Source organism: Neoarius graeffei, chromosome 23 (assembly GCF_027579695.1).
Source record: "Neoarius graeffei isolate fNeoGra1 chromosome 23, fNeoGra1.pri, whole genome shotgun sequence".
Taxonomy (NCBI): Eukaryota; Metazoa; Chordata; class Actinopteri; order Siluriformes; family Ariidae; genus Neoarius; species Neoarius graeffei.
In genome coordinates, this window is record NC_083591.1 from 3,980,515 (window position 1) to 4,000,778 (window position 20,264).

The following is a 20,264-nucleotide window of genomic DNA, read 5'->3' on the forward strand; positions in this document are numbered from 1 at the left end:
ATCAGACGCAAGTACAGATGAGTGACTTGGACGACAGCCAGTAAGACAAATGAATACGCCTCAGTTCTCTATTTTCTTGTTTGTTTAGGTTTTTTTTTTTAGGTAGAATTTCGATGTAATATATTAACAATGAAAACAGCTTAGAGTATTTTTTTTCTTTTATGACAGAAAATGAGTTCAAATAAAATCTGAGGAAAGCTCAGCTTTATTCTTAATTTTGTGGGTTTATTTGCTTAAAGTATACTATAAACATAGGATTTTCTATATTTCTGCATAAATATGACCTAAAACACCATCAGATTTTCACACAAGCACTAAAAGTAGATAAAGAGAACCTAGTTAAACAAATAAGACAAAAATATTATACTCGGTCATTTATTTATTGAGGAAAATGATCCAATATTACATATCTGTGAGTGGCAAAAGTATGTGAACCTTTGCTTTCAGTATCTGGTGTGACCCCCTTGTGCAGCAATAACTGCAACTAAACGTTTGCGGTAACTGTTGATCAGTCCTGCACACCGGCTTGGAGGAATTTTAGCCCGTTCCTCCGTACAGAACAGCTTCAACTCTGGGATGTTGGTGGGTTTCCTCACATGAACTGCTCGCTTCAGGTCCTTCCACAACATTTCCATTGGATTAAGGTCAGGACTTTGACTTGGCCATTCCAAAACATTCACTTTATTCTTCTTTAACCATTCTTTGGTAGAATGACTTGTGTGCTTAGGGCGTTGTCTTGCTGCATGACCCACCTTCTCTTGAGATTCAATTCATGGACAGATGTCCTGATATTTTCCTTTAGAATTCACTGGCATAATTCAGAATTCATTGTTCCATCAATGATGGCAAGCCGTCCTGGCCCAGATGCAGCAAAACAGGCCCAAACCATGATACTACCACCACCATGTTTCACAGATGGGATAAGGTTCTTATGCTGGAATGCAGTGTTTTCCTTTCTCCAAACATAATGCTTCTCATTTAAACCAAAAAGTTCTATTTTGGTCTCATCCGTCCACAAAACATTTTTCCAATAGCCTTCTGGCTTGTCCACATGGTCTTTAGCAAACTGCAGATGAGCAGCAATGTTCTTTTTGGAGAGCAGTGGCTTTCTCCTTACAACCCTGCCATGCACACCATTGTTGTTCAGTGTTCTCCTGATGGTGGACTCATGAACGTTAACATCAGCCAATGTGAGAGAGGCCTTCGGTTGCTTAGAAGTTACCCTGGGGTCCTTTGTGACCTCGCCGACTATTACACACCTTGCTCTTGGAGTGATCTTTTGGCCCTTTTCCACTATCCTTTTTCAGCTCACTTCAGCCCGACACGGCTCACGTTTCGACTACCTCAGAGCAGCACGACTCAGCTCGCTTCAGCCCTGCTCAGCACCCAAAACTCACACGGTTTTGGAGTAGGACTGAAGTGAGCCAAACCGAGTCGAGTGGGGCTAGGGGCGTGAGGAGACACTCCCCTGTGCACTGACTGGTGAGGAGGAGTGTCCTCACATGCCCACACATGCCCCGCGAGCACGCTGGGATCTGTAAACCCGGCAGAAGAAGAATTACGAGAATTTCTGAAGCCTTATGCGCCTCGCCTCATCTATACGCTCTTGCCAGTATCTGTTGGCGTTGTTGGGGACAACAAGCCACAGCACCAAGACCAGCAACACTAACGACTCCATGTCCTCCATGTTTATTGTTTACTATCCGGGTCGTGAGACTACCGCTTAAAAGCTCACTGATGTCACTGTTTGCGCCGCCTAACGACATCACGTGACGTCTACCCACTTTCAGTAACTCCACCCAATGTGTCCACCCACTTCCAGCCAGTACAGTTCAGCGCGGTTGTAGTCGAAATGCAACTCCAACAGCCCCACTCAGCTCAACTCAGCCCAACTCAGCACGGCACAGCTCAGCCCAACTCAGCCGCGATGGTAGTGGAAAAGCGGCATTTGTTGGTTGACCACTCCTGGGGAGGGTAACAATGGCCTTGAATTTCCTCCATTCGTACACAATCTGTCTGACTGTGGATTGGTGGAATCCAAACTCTTTAGAGATGGTTTTGTAACCTTTTCCAGCCTGATGAGCATCAACAACACTTTTTCTGAGGTCATCAGAAATCTCCTTTGTTTGTGCCATGATACACTTCCACAAACATGTGTTGTGAAGATCAGACTTTGATAGATCCCTGTTCTTTAAATAAAACAGGGTGCCCACTCACACCTGATTGTCATCCCATTGATTGAAAACACCTGACTCTAATTTCACCTTCAAATTAACTGCTAATCATAGAGGTTCATATATTTTTGCCACTCACAGATATGTAATATTGGATCATTTTCCTCAATAAATAAATGATCAAGTATAATATCTTTGTCTCATTTAACTGGGTTCTCTATCTACTTTTAGGACTTGTGTGAAAATCTGATGTTTTAGGTCATACGATATTTATACAGAAATATAGAAAATTCTAAAGGGTTCACAAACTTTCAAGCACCACTGTAAATAAACAATAAAAATGGCTTTACAACTTTTTTTAATCAGAAAATTAGTATATTTGCATATATTTAAAGGGGTGTCTGTGTGTATGAGAGTTTAATTCTAATTCAACATACAAGTTAATGTATTTTGGATTATTTTACGCTATGGAATTGAATAAAATGGTGATGCCCTGTTTTTTTTTTTTAATTTAAAATAAGTGCATAAAATAGCAACTCAAAACATGACAGAACAAGGAGAGTTTAATCCAAAAGGATATATAGTTTAATATAAATTGAAAACATTGGAAATACAATAACGATAAACTTAAATGTTTAACCATCTACTGAATGGATTCTTTCAACTTGGTGCTCTGTGCATTGTGTATTATTAATAAAATACTGAGTCACAAAAAGCTAACTCTTGCACTACCTTCTACATTCTTAGTACTTGTTCAAACACTGAAGAGATTCCAGAGAATGTTCCAAGTTTTGTTTTTTAAAAACAGGCTACACCACAACACACCCCACATACCCCATGCCTGCTGGTATGCAGTACAGCTTGCATTAATTGTTTGCATGTGTAACTTGAATACAGAGGAAGGAAAAACATGCACGTGCTGTTTTCTCCATAGAGGAAACAGCTTTGCTCTAAAGTAGTTTACAATACAGCAGCTAGCCAAATAATGGCATAAAGACTGAAATTCCACAAATCAAACCCACTTTCTGCAAGTAAATACTCTTTTAAAAAAGTTTTGTATAGGTGTAAAGAAACAAAGCTGATGCTTCCGTTGTAATGGGACCCCCTAGTGCAAATACATGTCAATTGTTAGTGTTTTTTTTTTTAAGTTTCTGTATGCTTGGCACCATGTAGAATTTAACCTTCACTCTGGGGAGCACAAACCTTGGAGCAAAGTGACATTTAGAGGAAATGGTCAAACAGACTTTCCAGATGTCAAAACTGTCACTCCAAGTGACACAACATGCTCCAATGCTGAAACAGGACAGCCAGCCATTAAATTTTGGGTTACCTCGTGCAGGTATCTACCAGTGTTTACACAATTTACAATCAGTACGTTTACATGCACATCCAAATCGAGCTGCTGTCAGTAATCGAGCAAAGGGTCCCAGCAGGGGTGCCAGAGAAATCCAATCCTACATGCACACAAGGAAATCGAGCTATTGTGTGAGGTACACCCGAGCCACAGGTGGCGCTACACACCCCATCGTGTTGGTACACTTCCAGTTGTCGTCATGAAGAGCTATTCAAGAGTGTAAACAAAGTCATCAGTTCCGTGTTCTCCATTGCGTGTTTTTCTCCCATCCATGAATTAATATATTCAACTCCTTAAGCTGAATGAGCATGAACTCTGTCTCCTCATTGCTCCAGAAGTGCACGTTTCTGCTCGCTATTTTCTCTTCATTTGTTCCTCCTGACCTCTTCTGCTGCTCGCTACTACTGTTGTCATGCCGACCGAGGCTGTCGTGTTTCCCGCTTGTGGTCTTGTCACTCCCGGAACGGCCAGTGCTGAAGTAAGTAGTTCGACAGGGTATACATGCACCAAGTAGCTTGGCCAAAAAAAAAAAAAAAAAACACCACAATCAAGGTCGTGTAGCTCGATTACGAGAAATCAAGTTTAGTTCAATTTCAGCCTAGCTAAGGTGTATCCATGGCATTTAGAACTTCGATTTCAGTCGAGCAACGGCAGAAATTCGATTTTCTCTATGTGCATGTAAATGCACTCAATGTATACGGAGTGGTTGAAGATGTAAAATAGAGCTGGTGCAAAATCAGTTGTTTATATTGAAAGAAATGGTCACTTCTAAATGACCTATATTGTGAACAATCATGACAGTTGACGATCACTGATATTCAAGCAAATCATGACATAAGGAAACATTGGGGGGGGGAAATAAAGCCAAGAAAACCAGCCACTGCACTGTCAAACAGGGGTACCAGTTAGAGTCCATTTCTGTCCCCCAAAAAGGTACAAGCTACACTAATGTATGCCCTAGGGCTCAGGTTTTGGACCTCAGTAATTATGTATAGCTTAAGTAGTACATATGTTCCCAAGCAGTATTTAAAAAAAGTACAAATAAGTACTTAGAGGGAACTACCCCAGTGACAAGCTGTTGTGCCCCTAAAAAGGGGCAATAACTGTACCTTACTTCGAGAGTGCAGACCTCCATTGGATCCCAGCGTATGATGCACTGAAAACATTAAGCCCCATTCTGGGTTTGGCTGCATGTCTGTAGAGGACTCATCCTAGATCATTCACCTATTATTACTAGGACACTGGTTGTTAACAAGGGAAACCGTATTTAAATTCTTTAGGTTCAGCCATTTAAATCCCATTCCCCCCAGTACTTGGACAAACCACAAGTCTGCATAAAGACTAGGACAAAAGCAAGAAGATAATCCAATTGATCACCTGATGCAAGTTAACTTAAACCAACAAATTTGCCTTAGTTCATTTTCAAAGTGCAATATGGAAGCACACCAATACAAGATTCATCACCCCCACCCATAAAACCCTGAATGCCCCCATGACAACTTCAGTAGCAAATTGTTTTACAAATGCAAGAGCCATTTGCTGAATGCCCCAAGCAATTTGTCTTTGGCACCCAATTTCAGCCACACTCCCTTAAACCAGTATGTGCAATTGACCATCAAATGCATCCAAATGGCTTAAATGACTACGATATGGGAGTGCATCAGTTTCAGAACCAAGTTACACACAAAAACCCACCACACTCCAGTGTAATGCAAAGATTTTAATGACACCACTGTGCAAGTCAACACATCTGTACATCAACATTACACTGCATTACAGGTTTAAAACCGGTCACACTACAATAATAAAATGACAAGTCTGGGCTAGGCTCAGCCAGACTGCCGATACAATTAGCCAAGTTTTAAGTTTCCTGCTGCATTTCTAATGCCCAGCCTTCGAAACATATTCTGAGAACGGGTTCAATGAAGCAGACCTTGACAAGCAAAGGCAGCAGTGAACAGGCTCGATCCACACCTCCCAGATCCAGCCATAAGCACACAGGAATGAGTCTAGCACGTCAAGGAATGGTCCAGGGAAGTCATCCTTCAGCAGGATTAAGATGAGTGCACAGCACTCAAAATAACAGTGTGAGCATTGGAAATGCAGTCATCTGCAGCAAGGCATTCATTTCAGTATTACCCCTTATTCACATAAATACCAGTGCTCGTTTATTTATTATAACATGCTTGTGTATTCCATAGTGCAAGAGTGCTAATATTAGGTAATACACTCAAGTATTATAGCAGTGCTCATCACTTAGTATCTTGTGCCTCTTCTCTTCATTGATCCTGGTAAGGAAAGATGCCATTAAATTGAGCACTAGTAGAAATATTCCAAGACAAGGTCACACTGTGCTTACCTCTACCCCTTTGGCAGTAGGAAAGCTCTGCCTCATTGTGGTCATCATATTCATTTCTCCTTGGCCTCTGCTGAGCAAGGGTCTTGCAAGAAGGCCTTCGTCTTGAAGGTCTTCCTTCATGACATTGCAAGTTTTCAAATAGGAATCTTAAGTCACTAAAAATGGTGATCACTAAGAGGAGGAGAAAACAATTACACCAAAGAGAACCTGCCTTTTTCTTGAACGCTGGCTGGCCTGCAGGATCGTGATCTCTGCTTGCCGCTGCAGCCAGTCCAGTTCTCTTGGTCGGTCATCTCTCCTGGACCTTCTCTCTGAAAGTGTTCTGGAAAACAGTGAAATTACAAGTACAGAATCACACATTGGTTTATCTTCCTATAACAGCATGACAAATCAGTTTCGGGAACTCAATCTTCACTGCACCAGGAACCCTTCAAGCCATGCAGTGGAGGGGCCTCAAAGTACCATTAAACAATTCATTACTTACCAGAGTAAGATCTGGACTGGGTACCCTTCTGAGCTTTGCCTCGACTCTTGTCTCCTTTAGTAGCATGATGAAGCAGCTCACCACACTCTCCTCTGCTGTGGTCTTGGTCCTGCCCACTTGGCTCTGAAACCTCGAGCACCTTCCTGGTTTTGTGTTTGGAAACCTCAGCACAAGGTGATAATTCATGCCTGGATAGATGTTGCCTTAACACTGCTTTCTGGGCATCACCAGTACTTGGCACCTCAGTATCTTCCTCCAACTCATAGTCCCAGTCTTGATCCAACACCTCTGCAGGACTGAGGTCTTCATCTGGAATGCTTGCTCCACAGCAGGCACATGTTTTGGCACAGACAGAGCATGGTTTATCTGCAGGATCCATTTTAGAGTGAATGGGAACAGCACTGGTTTCTGCCAGTTTGCCACCATCAATGTAGGCTTGCCCAGATACTAGTTCATCTTCAACATCAGTGGAGAACATCTCATCCCTGGAGGAAAGCTCATCTAACGAAGGGCTGAGGACACTCTGCCGCTCAGGAGCCACCAGAGGGTAGTAGTTATGGGTGTATGGGCTGCCAAAAGTGTATCTTTTAGAAGGCAACAGCACAGATGCAGCATCCATGTACAGCAACGAGTCAGCCTCTTTCTGAAGCAACAAGCCAGTGGTAGACTTATTGCAAGGAAGGTGGAGAATTTGATATGGCAGATCACAGTCTGCAGTCATCTGCAACAGAGGCTTGGTAACCTCCACAGAACCTAGAGACAAATTCTCAACCTTCTCACTTTGGATAGAGGTCTTATCCTCACATAGATCAGAGGTCCCATTGCAATTAGAAGTATGAGCTCCAGAATCTTGAACTTCAGTTGAATGGCTTCCATCGCCAACATTACTGGTGCCAGATTTCTCATCCTGAAAGCATGGCATCTCCAAGTCTCCTTGTCTGTACTCTTGGCCCCGTCTCTGACTTTCATCACGAACAGAGGAACTGTCAAGAGGCAGCACATCTGACAACACACACTCCTCTAGCTGGCCCTGGCTCGACTCTGCATCATATACAGCAGAGTCACTGAGCATCACCGGGTTCACCAAATCATCCAGGTCTGCCTGATCAAGCTGAGAAACAGGCTTCATATTTAACTCATTCTCCCTGTAGTTCATCTTCTCCACCTCATGAGTGAATGTGACAACAGCAGGAGTTGAGGAAGCCATCACATTGGGTTCCTTGACTTGGGCTCTAGACTTGTCACATGCTTGAAGCCCTTCCAAGTCATCCATCAGTTTACTAACCAGATCTCCAGGCTCCGTCTGGGCTTCGGATGACGTGGTCTCTCGATGCATGCTCATCTGCTGGAAGTGCTGACGGAAACGGAGATCATAAGAGGCAACAGAAGGAAAGAATGGGGTAATCCTCCTGTAATCCGTTGGCTGCATGGGTGCATGTGGGACCACATAACCAGGGTACTGCATAAATGGATACGGAGGCATGGAAGGACGCCCAAATGGAAACGCTACAAAAAAGAAAGTGAAATAAGTCAGGAAACATTCAGATGGGTGAAAGAGAATACTCAAAGGATTCCTTACCTGGTCCTGGGAAGCCATATTGTCCAAATGGATCCATAGGCCACTGATACATGAAATAAGGCTGAGATGGTGGTTGAACATAGAAAAATGGTCTACTGTGATTAACAGGGGGCTGTGGTTGCTCAACATCCGATTGTGAAGGATGAGAAACGTCTAGAAAATGATAAAGATATTCCTCAATGTCAAAAAAAAAACCCCAAACATTTGCTATCCTGCACATTTTAGTGTTTCCCCTGCTCCCAACTCTGATTAAGGCGTGTTGGGACAATGAAAGGGTTGATTAGTTTAATAAAAAGATGTGTTAAGACAGGCTGTACTACCCCAAGACCAGAAGTTGAGAACTTGTGAATTAAACCCAGCCAAAACAAAACAAGTGGCCACTGAAACCATGATGCTCACCTTCCATTTTTAGTGAAGGGACTGGGACCAAAAACACAGGATACACAAACACCACTATGAAACAACTGTAAAAGAAGATTGTTTAAAAATCTTTAAGAAAAAGAGACCATCAAGACATTTCCAGAGTATTCAGGATTTAAAAACAAACCTTAAACGTGCAATGTGAACTCAATGTGCAAATCAGTGCACCAAGCGAGAGCAACAAACTCTGCAGACCACCATCCTCAACCCTATAAATAGCCCGTATGAGCTCCTGACGCATGGCTGAGATCAGCAGGTGTCCACCAGCCCAGAATGTAAAGGCGCCGCCTTGGACTAATCACCTCTCATTTCACTGCACTTGATTAATGAGAGGCTGTTTGAACACCTGGCGGCGTTGAAGTTGCGCAGCCTATAAACAGGAATCAGTAATTATGCGCAACTGTTGCGCAGGACTAGCGCGCATGATGATGACAGACTGCTTCACTCGTCACGTGATCACGTCTCCTGGGGGACAAGAAGAAGCAAGTTTTTGCTGGCAGCAGGGATTAATTCAGCTGTTTTCACTTCAGTATGGTTCATTTTTGCGCTGTTTTCGGTTGTTCTAATCGGTCAAATCGAGAAACAGGTAAACGGTACTACCGTCTGCCTGCTATCAAGAAAAATGTCAACAAAGAGCTGCAAATGCTTCAAGAACAACGAAGGAATGAGTGGTTAAAGAGAATAGGACGAGAAGATCTGAACCTGAAAACCCCAGAGAAATTCCCCAATACCCGCATCTGTAGTGAGCATTTTATTTCAGGTAAAGATCAAGATCATTTTATTTGGTTGTATTTAACTTAATATAAAATATAAAGTCTTAAGTCAGCATAGAAGAGGTGTTTTGTTTTGTTTTTTTGCATAAGAGTCTCATTTGGTTTCTGTTCACATTCGAGTTCTCTCCTTCATCCAAAGATTTTTTTTTTTTTTTTATTATTGTCAATTACTACATACAGTGGCATGCAAAAGTTTGGGCACCCTTACTGAAAATGTCTGTTACTGTAAGTGAGCAGAAGATGAACTGATCACCAAAAGGCGTAAAGGTAAAGACGAGACATTTATTTTCAGCGTTTTATGCAGGATTTGTGTATTATTTTTGTTTTGTACAATTGGAGATTGAAAAAAGAAAAGGAGCACCATGTGAAAGTTTAGGCACCCCAATACATTTGAGTTCTCAGATAACATTTCCCAAGCTTCCAGACCTTAATTAGCTTATTGAGCTGTGACTTGTTCAAATTCTTCGTTAGGAAAGGTCAGATGATGCAGATTTCAAAGCTGTATAAATTCTCTGACTCCTCAAACTTGTCCCTAAAATCAACAGCCATGGGCTCCTCTAAGCAACTCCCTCGCATTCTGAATAATAAAATAATTGATGCTCACAAAGCAGGAGAAGGCTACAAGAACATAGCAAAGTGTTTTCAGGTAGCTGTTTCGTCAGATCGTAATGTTATTAAGAAATGGCAATTAACAGGAACAGTGGAGATCAAGGTGAGGTCTGGAAGATAAAGAAAACTTTCTGAAAGAACTGCTCGTTGGATTGCTAGAAAGGCAAATAAAAACCCCTGTTTGACTGCAAAAGACCTTCAGAAAGATTTAGCAGACCCTGGAGTGGTGGTGCACTGTTCTACTATGCAGCGACACCTGAACAAATATGACCTTCATGGGAGAGTCATCAGAAGAAAACCATTCCTGCGTCCGAGCCACAAAATTCAGTGTCTGAAGTTTGCAAATGAACATCTAAATAAGCCTGATGCATTTTGGAAACAAGTCCTGTGGACTGATGAAATCAAAATAGAACCTTTTGGCCACAATGTGCAAAGGTATGTTTGGAGAAAAAAAGGGTGCCAAATTCCAGGAAAAGAACACCTCTCCAACTCTGAAGCATGGGTGTGGATCGATCATGCTTTGGGGTTTTGTTGCAGCCAGTGGCACAGGGCACATTTCATTGGTTGAGGGAAGCATGGATTCGAATAAATACCAGCAAACTCTGGAAGCAAACATCACACCATCTGTAAAAAAGTTGAAGTTAAAAAGAGGATGGGTCCTACAATAAGACGATGATCCAAAACACACCACAAAATCTACAATGGAATACCTCAAGAGGCCCAAGCTGAAGGTTTTGCCCGGGCCCTCACAGTCCCCTGACCTAAACAGCATTGAAAATCTGTGGATAGATCTCAAAAGAGCAGTGCATGCAAGATAGCCCAAGAAACTTGTAGAACTGGAAGCCTTTTGCAAGGATGAATGTGTGAAAATGCCTCAGGTAAGAACTGAAAGATTATTAGCTGGCTACGAAAAGTGTTTACAAGCTGTGATACTTGCCAAAGCGGGTGTTACTAGGTACTAACCATACAGGGTGCACAAACCTTTGCTTCGGGCCCTTTTCCTTTTTTGTCATTTTGAAAATGTAAAAGATGAAAATAAAAAATTGTTTTTGCTTAAAATATAAAGGGAATGAGTCATTTTTAACTTTATGCCTTTTGGAGATCATTTCATCTTCAACTTGCTTAACTGTTCACAGTAACAGCAATTTTGACCAGGGGTGCCTAAACTTTTGCATACCACTGTGTCCGGGACACATAGAAGAATTGAAATGTCATTTCTCTCTTACCTTACTTGTAAAAACAGAAAGATTACAAAAAAAGCCTTTTTTTAACTTAAGAAAAACAATATATATAAATATAGATAAAAATACACTCTAAAATCAAACAATGTACAAAACCGCAGTAGTGCACATGCAGTACAATATCTGTAATGGAGAAGGTGCTAGAAGAGTAGTAGGTGTATATGAACAGTAGTGCAAATAAGCAATAGCAGCAGATACAGCAGTAATGCAGTTGGTTGTAGTGTGATGTGCAAACAGATCCAAGTGTTTGTTTGATTTTCTTTTTTCCAGGTGAACCAGCTTCCTTAATTGACACAGAAAACCCAGACTGGGCACCAAGCAAACAACTTGGACATGATTTAGGAAGAACACCCACCAAGGTGCGACGTGCACGAAATATCCTGAAAGAACAGAGAAGATTAAGAGCAGAGAGCGCTGAAGCTTTGCTCCAGTTATCAGAGAAACTCAGTCCTGTGCAAAATGTCCACATGGCACCAGCGTGGAGGAATAAACCTGCAGTTCGAGAGAGTTCTACACAAACAGACTTAACTTTACAACACCTGTATGCATGGGAAATGGAAATGAACCGACTAAGGCAGGAAAATAGTGAACTAAAGCAAAAGCTGAAAGATATTTTACTGGATAAGGATTCCTTCAAAGAAGAAAAGATATAGATTGTTTTATATGGAGATACAGTACGTAGAGTTAAAATAATTATATTTTTACAAATTTAGGCAAAAATGGCTGTATCTGGGATCGAATCTAGGAATAGTCTCAATTGCAAGTAATCCTTTAGACAACAAAAGCTTTCTAGGTATGTTTAGTTTGCTTTAAAAACTATTAGGATACATTTATTAGTGTCATAATTGTTTGCTAGATTAAAGGAAGAGTAATTTTTTTTTTTTTTAAAGATGAAATTTACATCTATGTAATGCTGTAGTACGACCGGACCTTTTCAGTCTGTGTGTACAACAAAATATGCATTCGTGTATTAAAATGTCTCCTAATATTTGTCAAAATGTCTGCATGTTGTATATCACACATTCACTGTAAATTTACAAATCACTATATTTCTACATGGATTATTACTTTATGCTCCATCATGTAATACAAAAACATCTCTGAACGATTGCATTTTTTTTTTTTTTAGAAAAAAAAAAGTCTGGAAATGGGCGGCACGGTGGTGTAGTGGTTAGTGCTGTCGCCTCACAGCAAGAAGGTCCTGGGTTCGAGCCCCAGGGCCGGCGAGGGCCTTTCTGTGTGGAGTTTGCATGTTCTCCCCGTGTCCACGTGGGTTTCCTCCGGGTGCTCCGGTTTCCCCCACAGTCCAAAGACATGCAGGTTAGGTTAACTGGTGACTCTAAATTGAGCGTAGGTGTGAATGTGAGTGTGAATGGTTGTCTGTGCCTATGTGTCGGCCCTGTGATGACCTGGCGACTTGTCCAGGGTGTACCCCGCCTTTCGCCTGTAGTCAGCTGGGATAGGCTCCAGCTCGCCTGCGACCCTGTAGAAGGATAAAGCGGCTAGAGATAATGAGATGAGAGATGTAAATTCTAAATACTTTTATTTTAAACTGCTTTATTTTTGGTCATATGTTACATTTTCAAACATTAGTATTTCTGTGCATCATAAACTATAGTTTGGAAATGTTATACATTTCAGTGCGGCGGCACGGTGGTGTAGTGGTTAGCGCTGTCGCCTCACAGCAAGAAGGTCCTGGGTTCGAGCCCCGTGGTCGGCGAGGGCCTTTCTGTGTGGAGTTTGCATGTTCTCCCCATGTCTGCGCAGGTTTCCTCCGGGTGCTCCGGTTTCCCCCACAGTCCAAAGGACATGCAGGTTAGGTTAACTGGTGACTCTAAATTGAGCGTAGGTGTGAATGTGTGTGTGTGTGTGAATGGTTGTCTGTGTCAGCCCTGTGATGACCTGGCGACTTGTCCAGGGTGTACCCCGCCTTTCGCCCGTAGTCAGCTGGGATAGGCTCCAGCTTGCCTGCGACCCTGTAGAAGGATAAAGCAGCTAGAGATAATGAGAGAGAGATACATTTCAGTGCAGCATTATGATTATGATGGACATTAAGAATATATCAGCAAGAGTACAAACAAAAGCAACCAGTTTATTTACCATATGTGCAAAAGTATAATCCAGCTATTTGAATATGGAGCATATAAGATGTTTATTTCTTCAGGTAGTGATCAAGTCATTCACAAGGTTAAAATCCATCATTTGGAACAGAAAAACAATAATTAATGCATCTAAGTGACTCTAAAGGTCACATGATTTTGGGACTCACTGCGCTACCGCTCTCCTCCAGAAGATGGCGGTAATTAACACAAACGCGCTTTACTATGGACCTTATCGGCTACCGTACTGTGTACAAACCCAAGAGCTAGTTGACTAGTCATATTCAATTGCGCAGTAAGTAACACTTATAAATACAAAGTTACTGAAATATATGAGTTGTTATAGATTAATTTAACATATTAATACATGAACACACAACTGTCAGGTTGCCTGGCAATCTCAGTGTGTGTTTATTAGCTGTTTTGCTAGCTGAAGTCCAAAGCAAGCTAGGCTACCTATCTATTTAATAAACCTACACGATATTGCTTTTTGTTACTTGGGTTTTGAAAGATTAAATGATCCAGAAAGCTTGATTCCACTCTGTAAACTGTGTTTTTAACATAAACAAAGGTTAGGAAATGTATAAAAGTCAACTTGGGCTGGGACTCGATTCTGAAAAGAGTCGATTCTTTGATGCTTCACATTGATAAAAGCTGAGAATCGACTCTCGACTGAAAAGAGTCGACTCCCTGGTTGAATGCATTGGGTGCAGTCAGGAATCGGCTCAGCGGCTTTGGAGTCGATTCCGCATGGGTGCTTTTGTTCATGAAAAAAGTAGGAGAATCCTTTGTTGTGATTGATAAATGCGTTCATAAAACAAAACCCGTATCAGAGCGAGATTTTCCTGTGGGAAAAAAAGTCAAATTTACGACAAAATTAGCTTGCAATAAAAATGTTGCTAATCGTTAGCTCTCTAAATTACGGTAGGACATAATGTTAAGACTGTATTTGTGTCAAGAGCGTCTGTCATTCACTTTATTCATCATATATTGTGTGTTATTTTACAAGGTTTTTTCCGAGTGTATTTGTTTGTGTTCAACTGTGAAGCAATGCCTCGTTGAATCGACTCTTTCACATCCTGAAGTCGGCTAAACACTTCCTTCTGCGCTATGATTGGCTGAGAGTGGCTATACTAACCAATCTAAACGCAGGAGGCGTGGTTTATGGAAATACGGAAGTGGAAAAAGACAACATTGCACTGATATTGCTTTCACTTTCCGTTCACTGTCAGAAACCAAAGGTATTCTGAAACTAATTAAGTTATTAATTATTTTTAAGTACTGGGATTAATTAAATTAAACGAATAAATCGCGATCAGTAACAAAATACGCCGAGATATCTGGATTCACAAGACCAAAAGAAAGTTCTGTCATTCAGAGGTAGAACTACTGTTTATTTCCTTATTACAGCAAATTCAAGACTTTTAATCTTTTTATCTTTATACAATTTGTATATGGTGATAATTTCATGTACAGTTTTGTCAATGGAATACTCTTCATTATTTTTCAAAGGTATTTAATGTTGTATTTTAACACCAGACTCATATTGCAATTATACAGCTGTATTATGTAATGATGACTTTCATGATTGCTCCACGTCTTCACATCAGCTTCATAATCACACCATAAATCTTTGGTAAATGCGTACTCCTCTGAGGAATGTGAGAAGGCTCAGCTGTCTGTGTCCTCTTCTTTTTTTTTGTGGTTCTTTCACTTTCAGGCGATGACGCTGTTGGAACAGTTGGAGGAAGTGAGGAGCCAGGCCGAGGCGTGTTTATCGAGAGCCAGCTCTGCGCAGGACATCAAGAACGGCGTGTCCGCTGTGGCCAACATCTCTCTGCCTCCGTCGGCTAAATATCGTTACATTGCCGCAGAGACCATGCTGATAGAAAACAGTGCTGGAAGCAACAAGAAAGAGGTGAGGGTCAATTCTCATTTTCTGTTACAACAGTGCAAAGTTGAGAGTTAAGGATATAGGTTGTCATAATGCCTTCTTTTCTTTTCTTCCAGGCAATAGCGTCACTGCAGAAACTGTCCACAGCACTCAACATCCTGGAGAAATACGGCTCAAACCTGACCAACCCCAACAGACCCAAGTACTGGCGCACAGTGAAACACAACAACCCCGTGTTCAGGGCCACGGTGGACGCCATTCATGTGAGTGACACTAAAACGACACTGTTACGACGCTCAGATTATCTTATTATCTTTGTGTGTGCATTTTACACAGTTTCCAGCCTTTCAAGCTAAATGTAGTAAAGAAAGGTTTGTTTCTTTAGTTTCACACTCACGCTGTTGTCGTTATGGCTGAACTATTTAAAAAATAATAATTTGTGTGACATTTTTGTTCATGAAGGCATCATTTTTTTGTGTGTGTGATTATAACAGCACTAAAATTAAATCATTTTTAATTACAGAATGGTCGTAATTGTATTGTTTTGAATTATTATAGAATTTACTTAATTAGTTGAAGGTTTATATATATATATATATATATATATATATATATATATATATATATATATATATAATTTTTTTTAATGTATGTTTTATTTATCTTATCTGGTTTATATTGTTTGATGTTTTATAATTATTTATAAATAATTATAATATCCCTGTTGAAGTCTGTTGTTTTGTTGCCAGTTATCAGTTTTACAGGGCTGTGAAAAATCCGCGGATCTGCAGAATTCCACGAATTTGGCCGCCAAAAATATCATTTTAGTAAATCATCTAATTTTGCAATAACAAATTGGGGGGGGGGGTTGTTGTCTACTGACCGCTAGTAGTCTCGTACAGCGAGTGTCACCAAGCCGGCGAGTCTGGGAAAGAGCCTACTGCAAATTGTTCTTTCTGTAACGACATTGTAATTTTTTTGGTATCTTTTTTTCTTTTGCGACAATGACAGACCAGTTTACGGCATTTGTGCCATGCTTACAAACCATGGCGCGAATCTTGTGTTCTTTTCGTTTTACCATTGTGCTCTTTAAACACGCTTTCGATATCACCGGTTTTGAAAAGGAGACTTTTGCGGTATGTCCGCGTCACGGAGGGACATCGTTCAGAGGGAGGGCAGTGAGACCGACGATGTCAAAAACATTGACAAGGAAAACGGCATCAAAAATCCATGGAATTGGCGATGGCTGGAGTTTAAAGCCGGTAGTGAATATCTCCATGAGCACATACGGAAGATAAAAGAACCGGGGAAAGCTTACTCCATCTTGTGCCATCAGGATGTGAAGTACGGTTCTGGTGGAAGAACACGTTTGGTTGACCATGTTAAAGGAAAAAAACATGCGGAATTGGTGAAATTGAAGCTGTTGAACTATAGATTATCAGGTAGACCATCTTGTTCACATTTATTATTTATGTAGTTTTAACTTGTGTTATTGTTCATAATGTTCATTGTTATCATGAATATGTAATGAAAGAGAGACCAAAAGAGCAAGGAAAAGCCATATAGAAAGTCATAAAGAAAAAAGTAGGCTTTCTAAGCTGAAGAAACTGCTAACAAAGAAAAGGAAATAAATATAAATATTGACTTGTAAATAGTTGTATATAGTTTTTGACTAGAATCTGTCTAACATGAACAAGAAAGACATTTTGGTATTGAATCAGTTCAAAAACAAGAACCTTAGTGACTATTATTTAATAGTCAGTCTAGAATTTCCCCCCTAGAAAAGACATTATGGTACCCAATGAATTGATACGAATCGACACAAGAATATGAGTGAATTTACAATATGAGGTATGTTATTGATATATTTTCATTCTTCAAGTGAACCCTTATCAGTTAAAAGGTAAATCAGTTCATACTGTATTATTTCAACATAATAATAACAGTTCAAATTAAATGGCATGGTTGAGAAAATATTTGCTTTCAGGAGACGCTTCAAATCTATCAATATGCACAAAATCTGTTCAGCTTCTGGGGCCCTGCGGCCCCCAGACCCCCTGCTAAAATTGTTTCCTCGGATTTTGTCATTTCTATTTCACAGTCCTGGTTTTATAACTAGCATTACTTTAATTTTCAAGCTCAAAAATTCAACTCAAAAATTTGAGATGAAAACTAAAATAAAAAGATACTTTAATTTTTGTAATAATTTGATATAATTAGAATTTTTGCAAATTTATGTGATGTAAAAAAAATAAATACGTTGAAGGAGTGAGTAAATAAATAAATATGTATTATTATTTTTTATTCTTTTCAATTAGAAATTGGCAAAAAAATGCCCTAATAATATGTTGAAAGTTGCGCCGATGACAAGCCGAGAAGGAGAAGAGTTGTCAGTGAACGAGTGTTCTCTCTCTCACGCTGTCTCTCAGGGTGGGCGGGCCGTCCTGTGCCTTTACGGCTACACCAATCAGCAGCCAGACGGCCTGAGCTTTCCCGACGACATCACAGAGCCGGACGTCGCCAAAGTGGCATCGGTGACACTGGAGGTCATGAGTCTGCGTGGAGAGCTGGACATGCTCATTAAGGTCAGTGCCGTGTGCTTTAATACTACTACTAATAATAATAATAATAATAATCTTTATTTGTGTGTGCAGGACACCCATCCTCACCCAGAGTTCTTTGAGAGAATCATCCCCTCACTCACTGTGAAGGTATTTAAGCATGTACGCACACACACACACACACACACACTACCATCTTTGTGTCCCACAGCACTGTTATATTCTCAATTCTGATTGGTCAGAAGGTGTTGATTAATTTTCTATAACAGCAGCTCTGACAAATCACAGGTTTATATTAATGCACTCGTTCTAATACATTACCGTTTCTATAGTAACAGCTTGTTGGTATGGACTTGTTTTGTACATCTGTTGATGCGATGAAGTTTTCTGAAAGAAGGAGTTTATTTAATGTTTATGGAATGAGTCTCCAGCGTCAGGACTTTTTTTTTGCTCGTCTTATTAATTTTAAGAGAGAAAATAGAATGATAGTAAAGACTTGGCATGATTGTGTCGGTCCAACAGGATATAGATCCTGAGGTGAGCCCAGACGCTGTCATGATCTCTCCGTCCAGCGAGAGGCCGTGGGAGGAACAGTCCCTTCCCGCAGTGTCTCCGTCTCAGCCCACAGGACTGCTGTCTCTGTCCTCCATCACACCCACCAAGCCAACAGGTGAGCTCCTGTCTCACACCTCTCATTTGTATTATATTCAGTATTTATTTGATACGATACACACGTGATCTGTAACCCTCAGGCCACTCTGCTGTCTGATCCAGCGTTGCTTTGGATAAATGAATGAATAAATGCAACGTGTCAGGAAAAGCGCGAACTCGCTAACATTCTCCATATGTCTTCCAAAGCTGTCTGTGAAAAGAACTGCATCATATGTGGGCGCTTCCCCGCGACGTCCTGCTGCACTACGTGCTCCCAGCGTCTGTGTTCAGAGTGCGACCGACTCTACCACTCGCACCCGGCTCGCGCCACACACACCAGGGTCCCAGTGGCGCCCCCTAGAACCCCCAAAACATTCAGGTGGGATTCACACTCAGGTGCTGTTCAGTGTTTTTTTGCTCTCTTTAGATAAATGGTTTAAAATATCGAATGTATTGTATCTTATCTTTGTTTAATGATCAGCAGTATGCACTATATATCAGAGATGGGCACTCGAGTCCGAGCCACACTTAAATCGGATTAAAATAGACTTCAGACTTGACCTTCGTGACTCCAAACCTGACTTAGCCTTGTTAGTAGTAACTTGTGAAGTCTTTCCTTTATCACCTGGACACAATGTGGGTGAAAGTTACAGAAGAAGGATTTTTATTTTATTTGTGTTTGCGTAGTTGTTTTATTTTGCTTCATTTATTCGTTTTGGATTACAGCGTCCCCTGCGCCTCAGTCCTCATGTCGATTCTGTTGAGTCGGACCTGACTTAAAGACTCAACACTTGACCTGGACTTTCGTTTTATTGCTTATACACCTGAAGACCTTTTACATACAGCTCGAGTTCAGAAATTCCAGAGATCTTGATTCAAAGAGTCGATTCACCGAGTCGAATCCAAGCGTCGATTCAATATGATCATTTTCTGGATTCTTGACTCAACCAATCCTTAAAAAATACAGAATGCAGTGTTGTTTAAGTACAGAATACAACAACGGCGTTTGATTTAAATAAAAACAGTTCTGAAATTTTGTCACTGACTTCTTCTGATTTTATACCAATACCATTTCCTGTTTTGGGTCATAATGGGGTGAGAATGGGCACACGCAGCCATTTATCGACATCATTGTGTATTTTAGACGGGTAAAAAATTGCAGAAGGGATCATAATTGTTTAAAACTTTAAGAAATACACAAGTTATAGGTCACTGAACAGGAATCCATGTGTGTGAAATAGCTAATAGATCAAGGAATATTGATTGAAATATAATATGATGGTGCATGGATTTAAAAACTAATTTAGAACATGTTTGTTGTCAGCATTTGTTTATTCATTTGACAAGTTTCAATATTTAGGAACTGATCACAGCTCAGCTGAAATAGCTGCGATTAAGGACTAAGGGAGTGAATGATAAATGGAATGATGACGCAGATCTAGCTGTTGGTAGAACCTGGAAGATTTTACTCCACCTTTAGTGATTTAACAAAAAAATTCAACACCGAGGTTATCTTCAACTACGACTTTTCAAATTCGTACAACTCCGATGATCGACTTCAGAAGCAGCCGGGAGATTTCTTGTATTACTGGGTACACAGTAAGCGCTAACTGTGCACGCTTGAGTCTTTGCTCATGCTCGCTTTCCTCGCAGTCCGTCTCCGACCACGTGGCATTGTTCGTACTGCACGACAGTGAACACGCTGCAGCAGGTGTTGTGTAATACCTGTGAGCGCCCTCGTCTGGCCGCCACCACCCCACCGGTTGTACAGGAAGATCCTCCGCAGCCGTCTACCATCACAGGTCAGTCAGTGCTAGTTCGAATGTGTTCATCCTTTCTGTAGTTATAACTATAAATTTTCTGTCAGGAGATGTTTATTTCTCGAAGGAGTTTCCAGTGTTCGTGCATTGTAACGTTCAGCAAGGCTTCAGTGAAATAGCAAACGATATATACACTCACCGGCCACTTTAATAGGAACTTGTTCTTGATTCTAAGATTGTGGAACCCAGTGTGTTCTTTTGTTTGCTGTTGCATGCTGAGATGCTTTTTTGATCACCACGGTTGTA

General features: G+C 40.8%; 3 protein-coding genes across 5 annotated transcripts in view; 2 read left to right on the top strand and 1 right to left on the bottom strand.

Annotated features, from left to right (window-relative positions):
* Positions 1–5,258: 5,258 nt before the first annotated feature.
* buc (bucky ball) lies at positions 5,259–8,750 on the bottom strand. 2 transcript variants are annotated; one of them, XM_060905618.1, is made up of 7 exons: positions 8,498–8,750; positions 8,350–8,414; positions 7,951–8,103; positions 6,372–7,877; positions 6,095–6,209; positions 5,888–5,997; positions 5,259–5,816 (listed from the first exon to the last, which is right to left on the bottom strand). In XM_060905618.1, the coding sequence occupies exons 2-7, from the start codon at positions 8,354–8,356 to the stop codon at positions 5,785–5,787; spliced, it is 1,923 nt and encodes a 640-aa protein (XP_060761601.1). In that variant the 5' UTR covers positions 8,357–8,414; positions 8,498–8,750; the 3' UTR covers positions 5,259–5,784. The 2 variants fall into 2 exon arrangements, with proteins under 2 accessions (XP_060761601.1, XP_060761602.1); XM_060905619.1 differs by having other exon boundaries at positions 6,099–6,209; positions 8,498–8,749.
* A 60-nt stretch (positions 8,751–8,810) lies between these two features.
* Positions 8,811–11,946, top strand: LOC132871453 (uncharacterized). Its single transcript, XM_060905620.1, has 2 exons — positions 8,811–9,130; positions 11,264–11,946. Exons 1-2 carry the CDS (start codon positions 8,902–8,904, stop codon positions 11,644–11,646), a joined length of 612 nt encoding a protein of 203 aa, XP_060761603.1. The 5' UTR covers positions 8,811–8,901; the 3' UTR covers positions 11,647–11,946.
* A 1,354-nt stretch (positions 11,947–13,300) lies between these two features.
* Positions 13,301–20,264, top strand: part of LOC132871451 (E3 ubiquitin-protein ligase RNF31) — a 34,010-nt gene continuing 27,046 nt past the window's right edge. Inside the window, exons 1-8 of one of the 2 annotated variants that reach the window (XM_060905615.1) lie at positions 13,301–13,387; positions 14,813–15,010; positions 15,103–15,249; positions 17,416–17,571; positions 17,641–17,697; positions 18,070–18,217; positions 18,406–18,577; positions 19,852–20,000. In XM_060905615.1, coding sequence (XP_060761598.1) covers positions 14,816–15,010; positions 15,103–15,249; positions 17,416–17,571; positions 17,641–17,697; positions 18,070–18,217; positions 18,406–18,577; positions 19,852–20,000 — 1,024 coding nt within the window. In that variant the 5' untranslated portion in view covers positions 13,301–13,387; positions 14,813–14,815. Of the gene's footprint in view, positions 13,388–14,163; positions 14,473–14,812; positions 15,011–15,102; positions 15,250–17,415; positions 17,572–17,640; positions 17,698–18,069; positions 18,218–18,405; positions 18,578–19,851; positions 20,001–20,264 lie in introns of those variants that run through there. The other variant, XM_060905616.1, reaches the window with a different exon arrangement.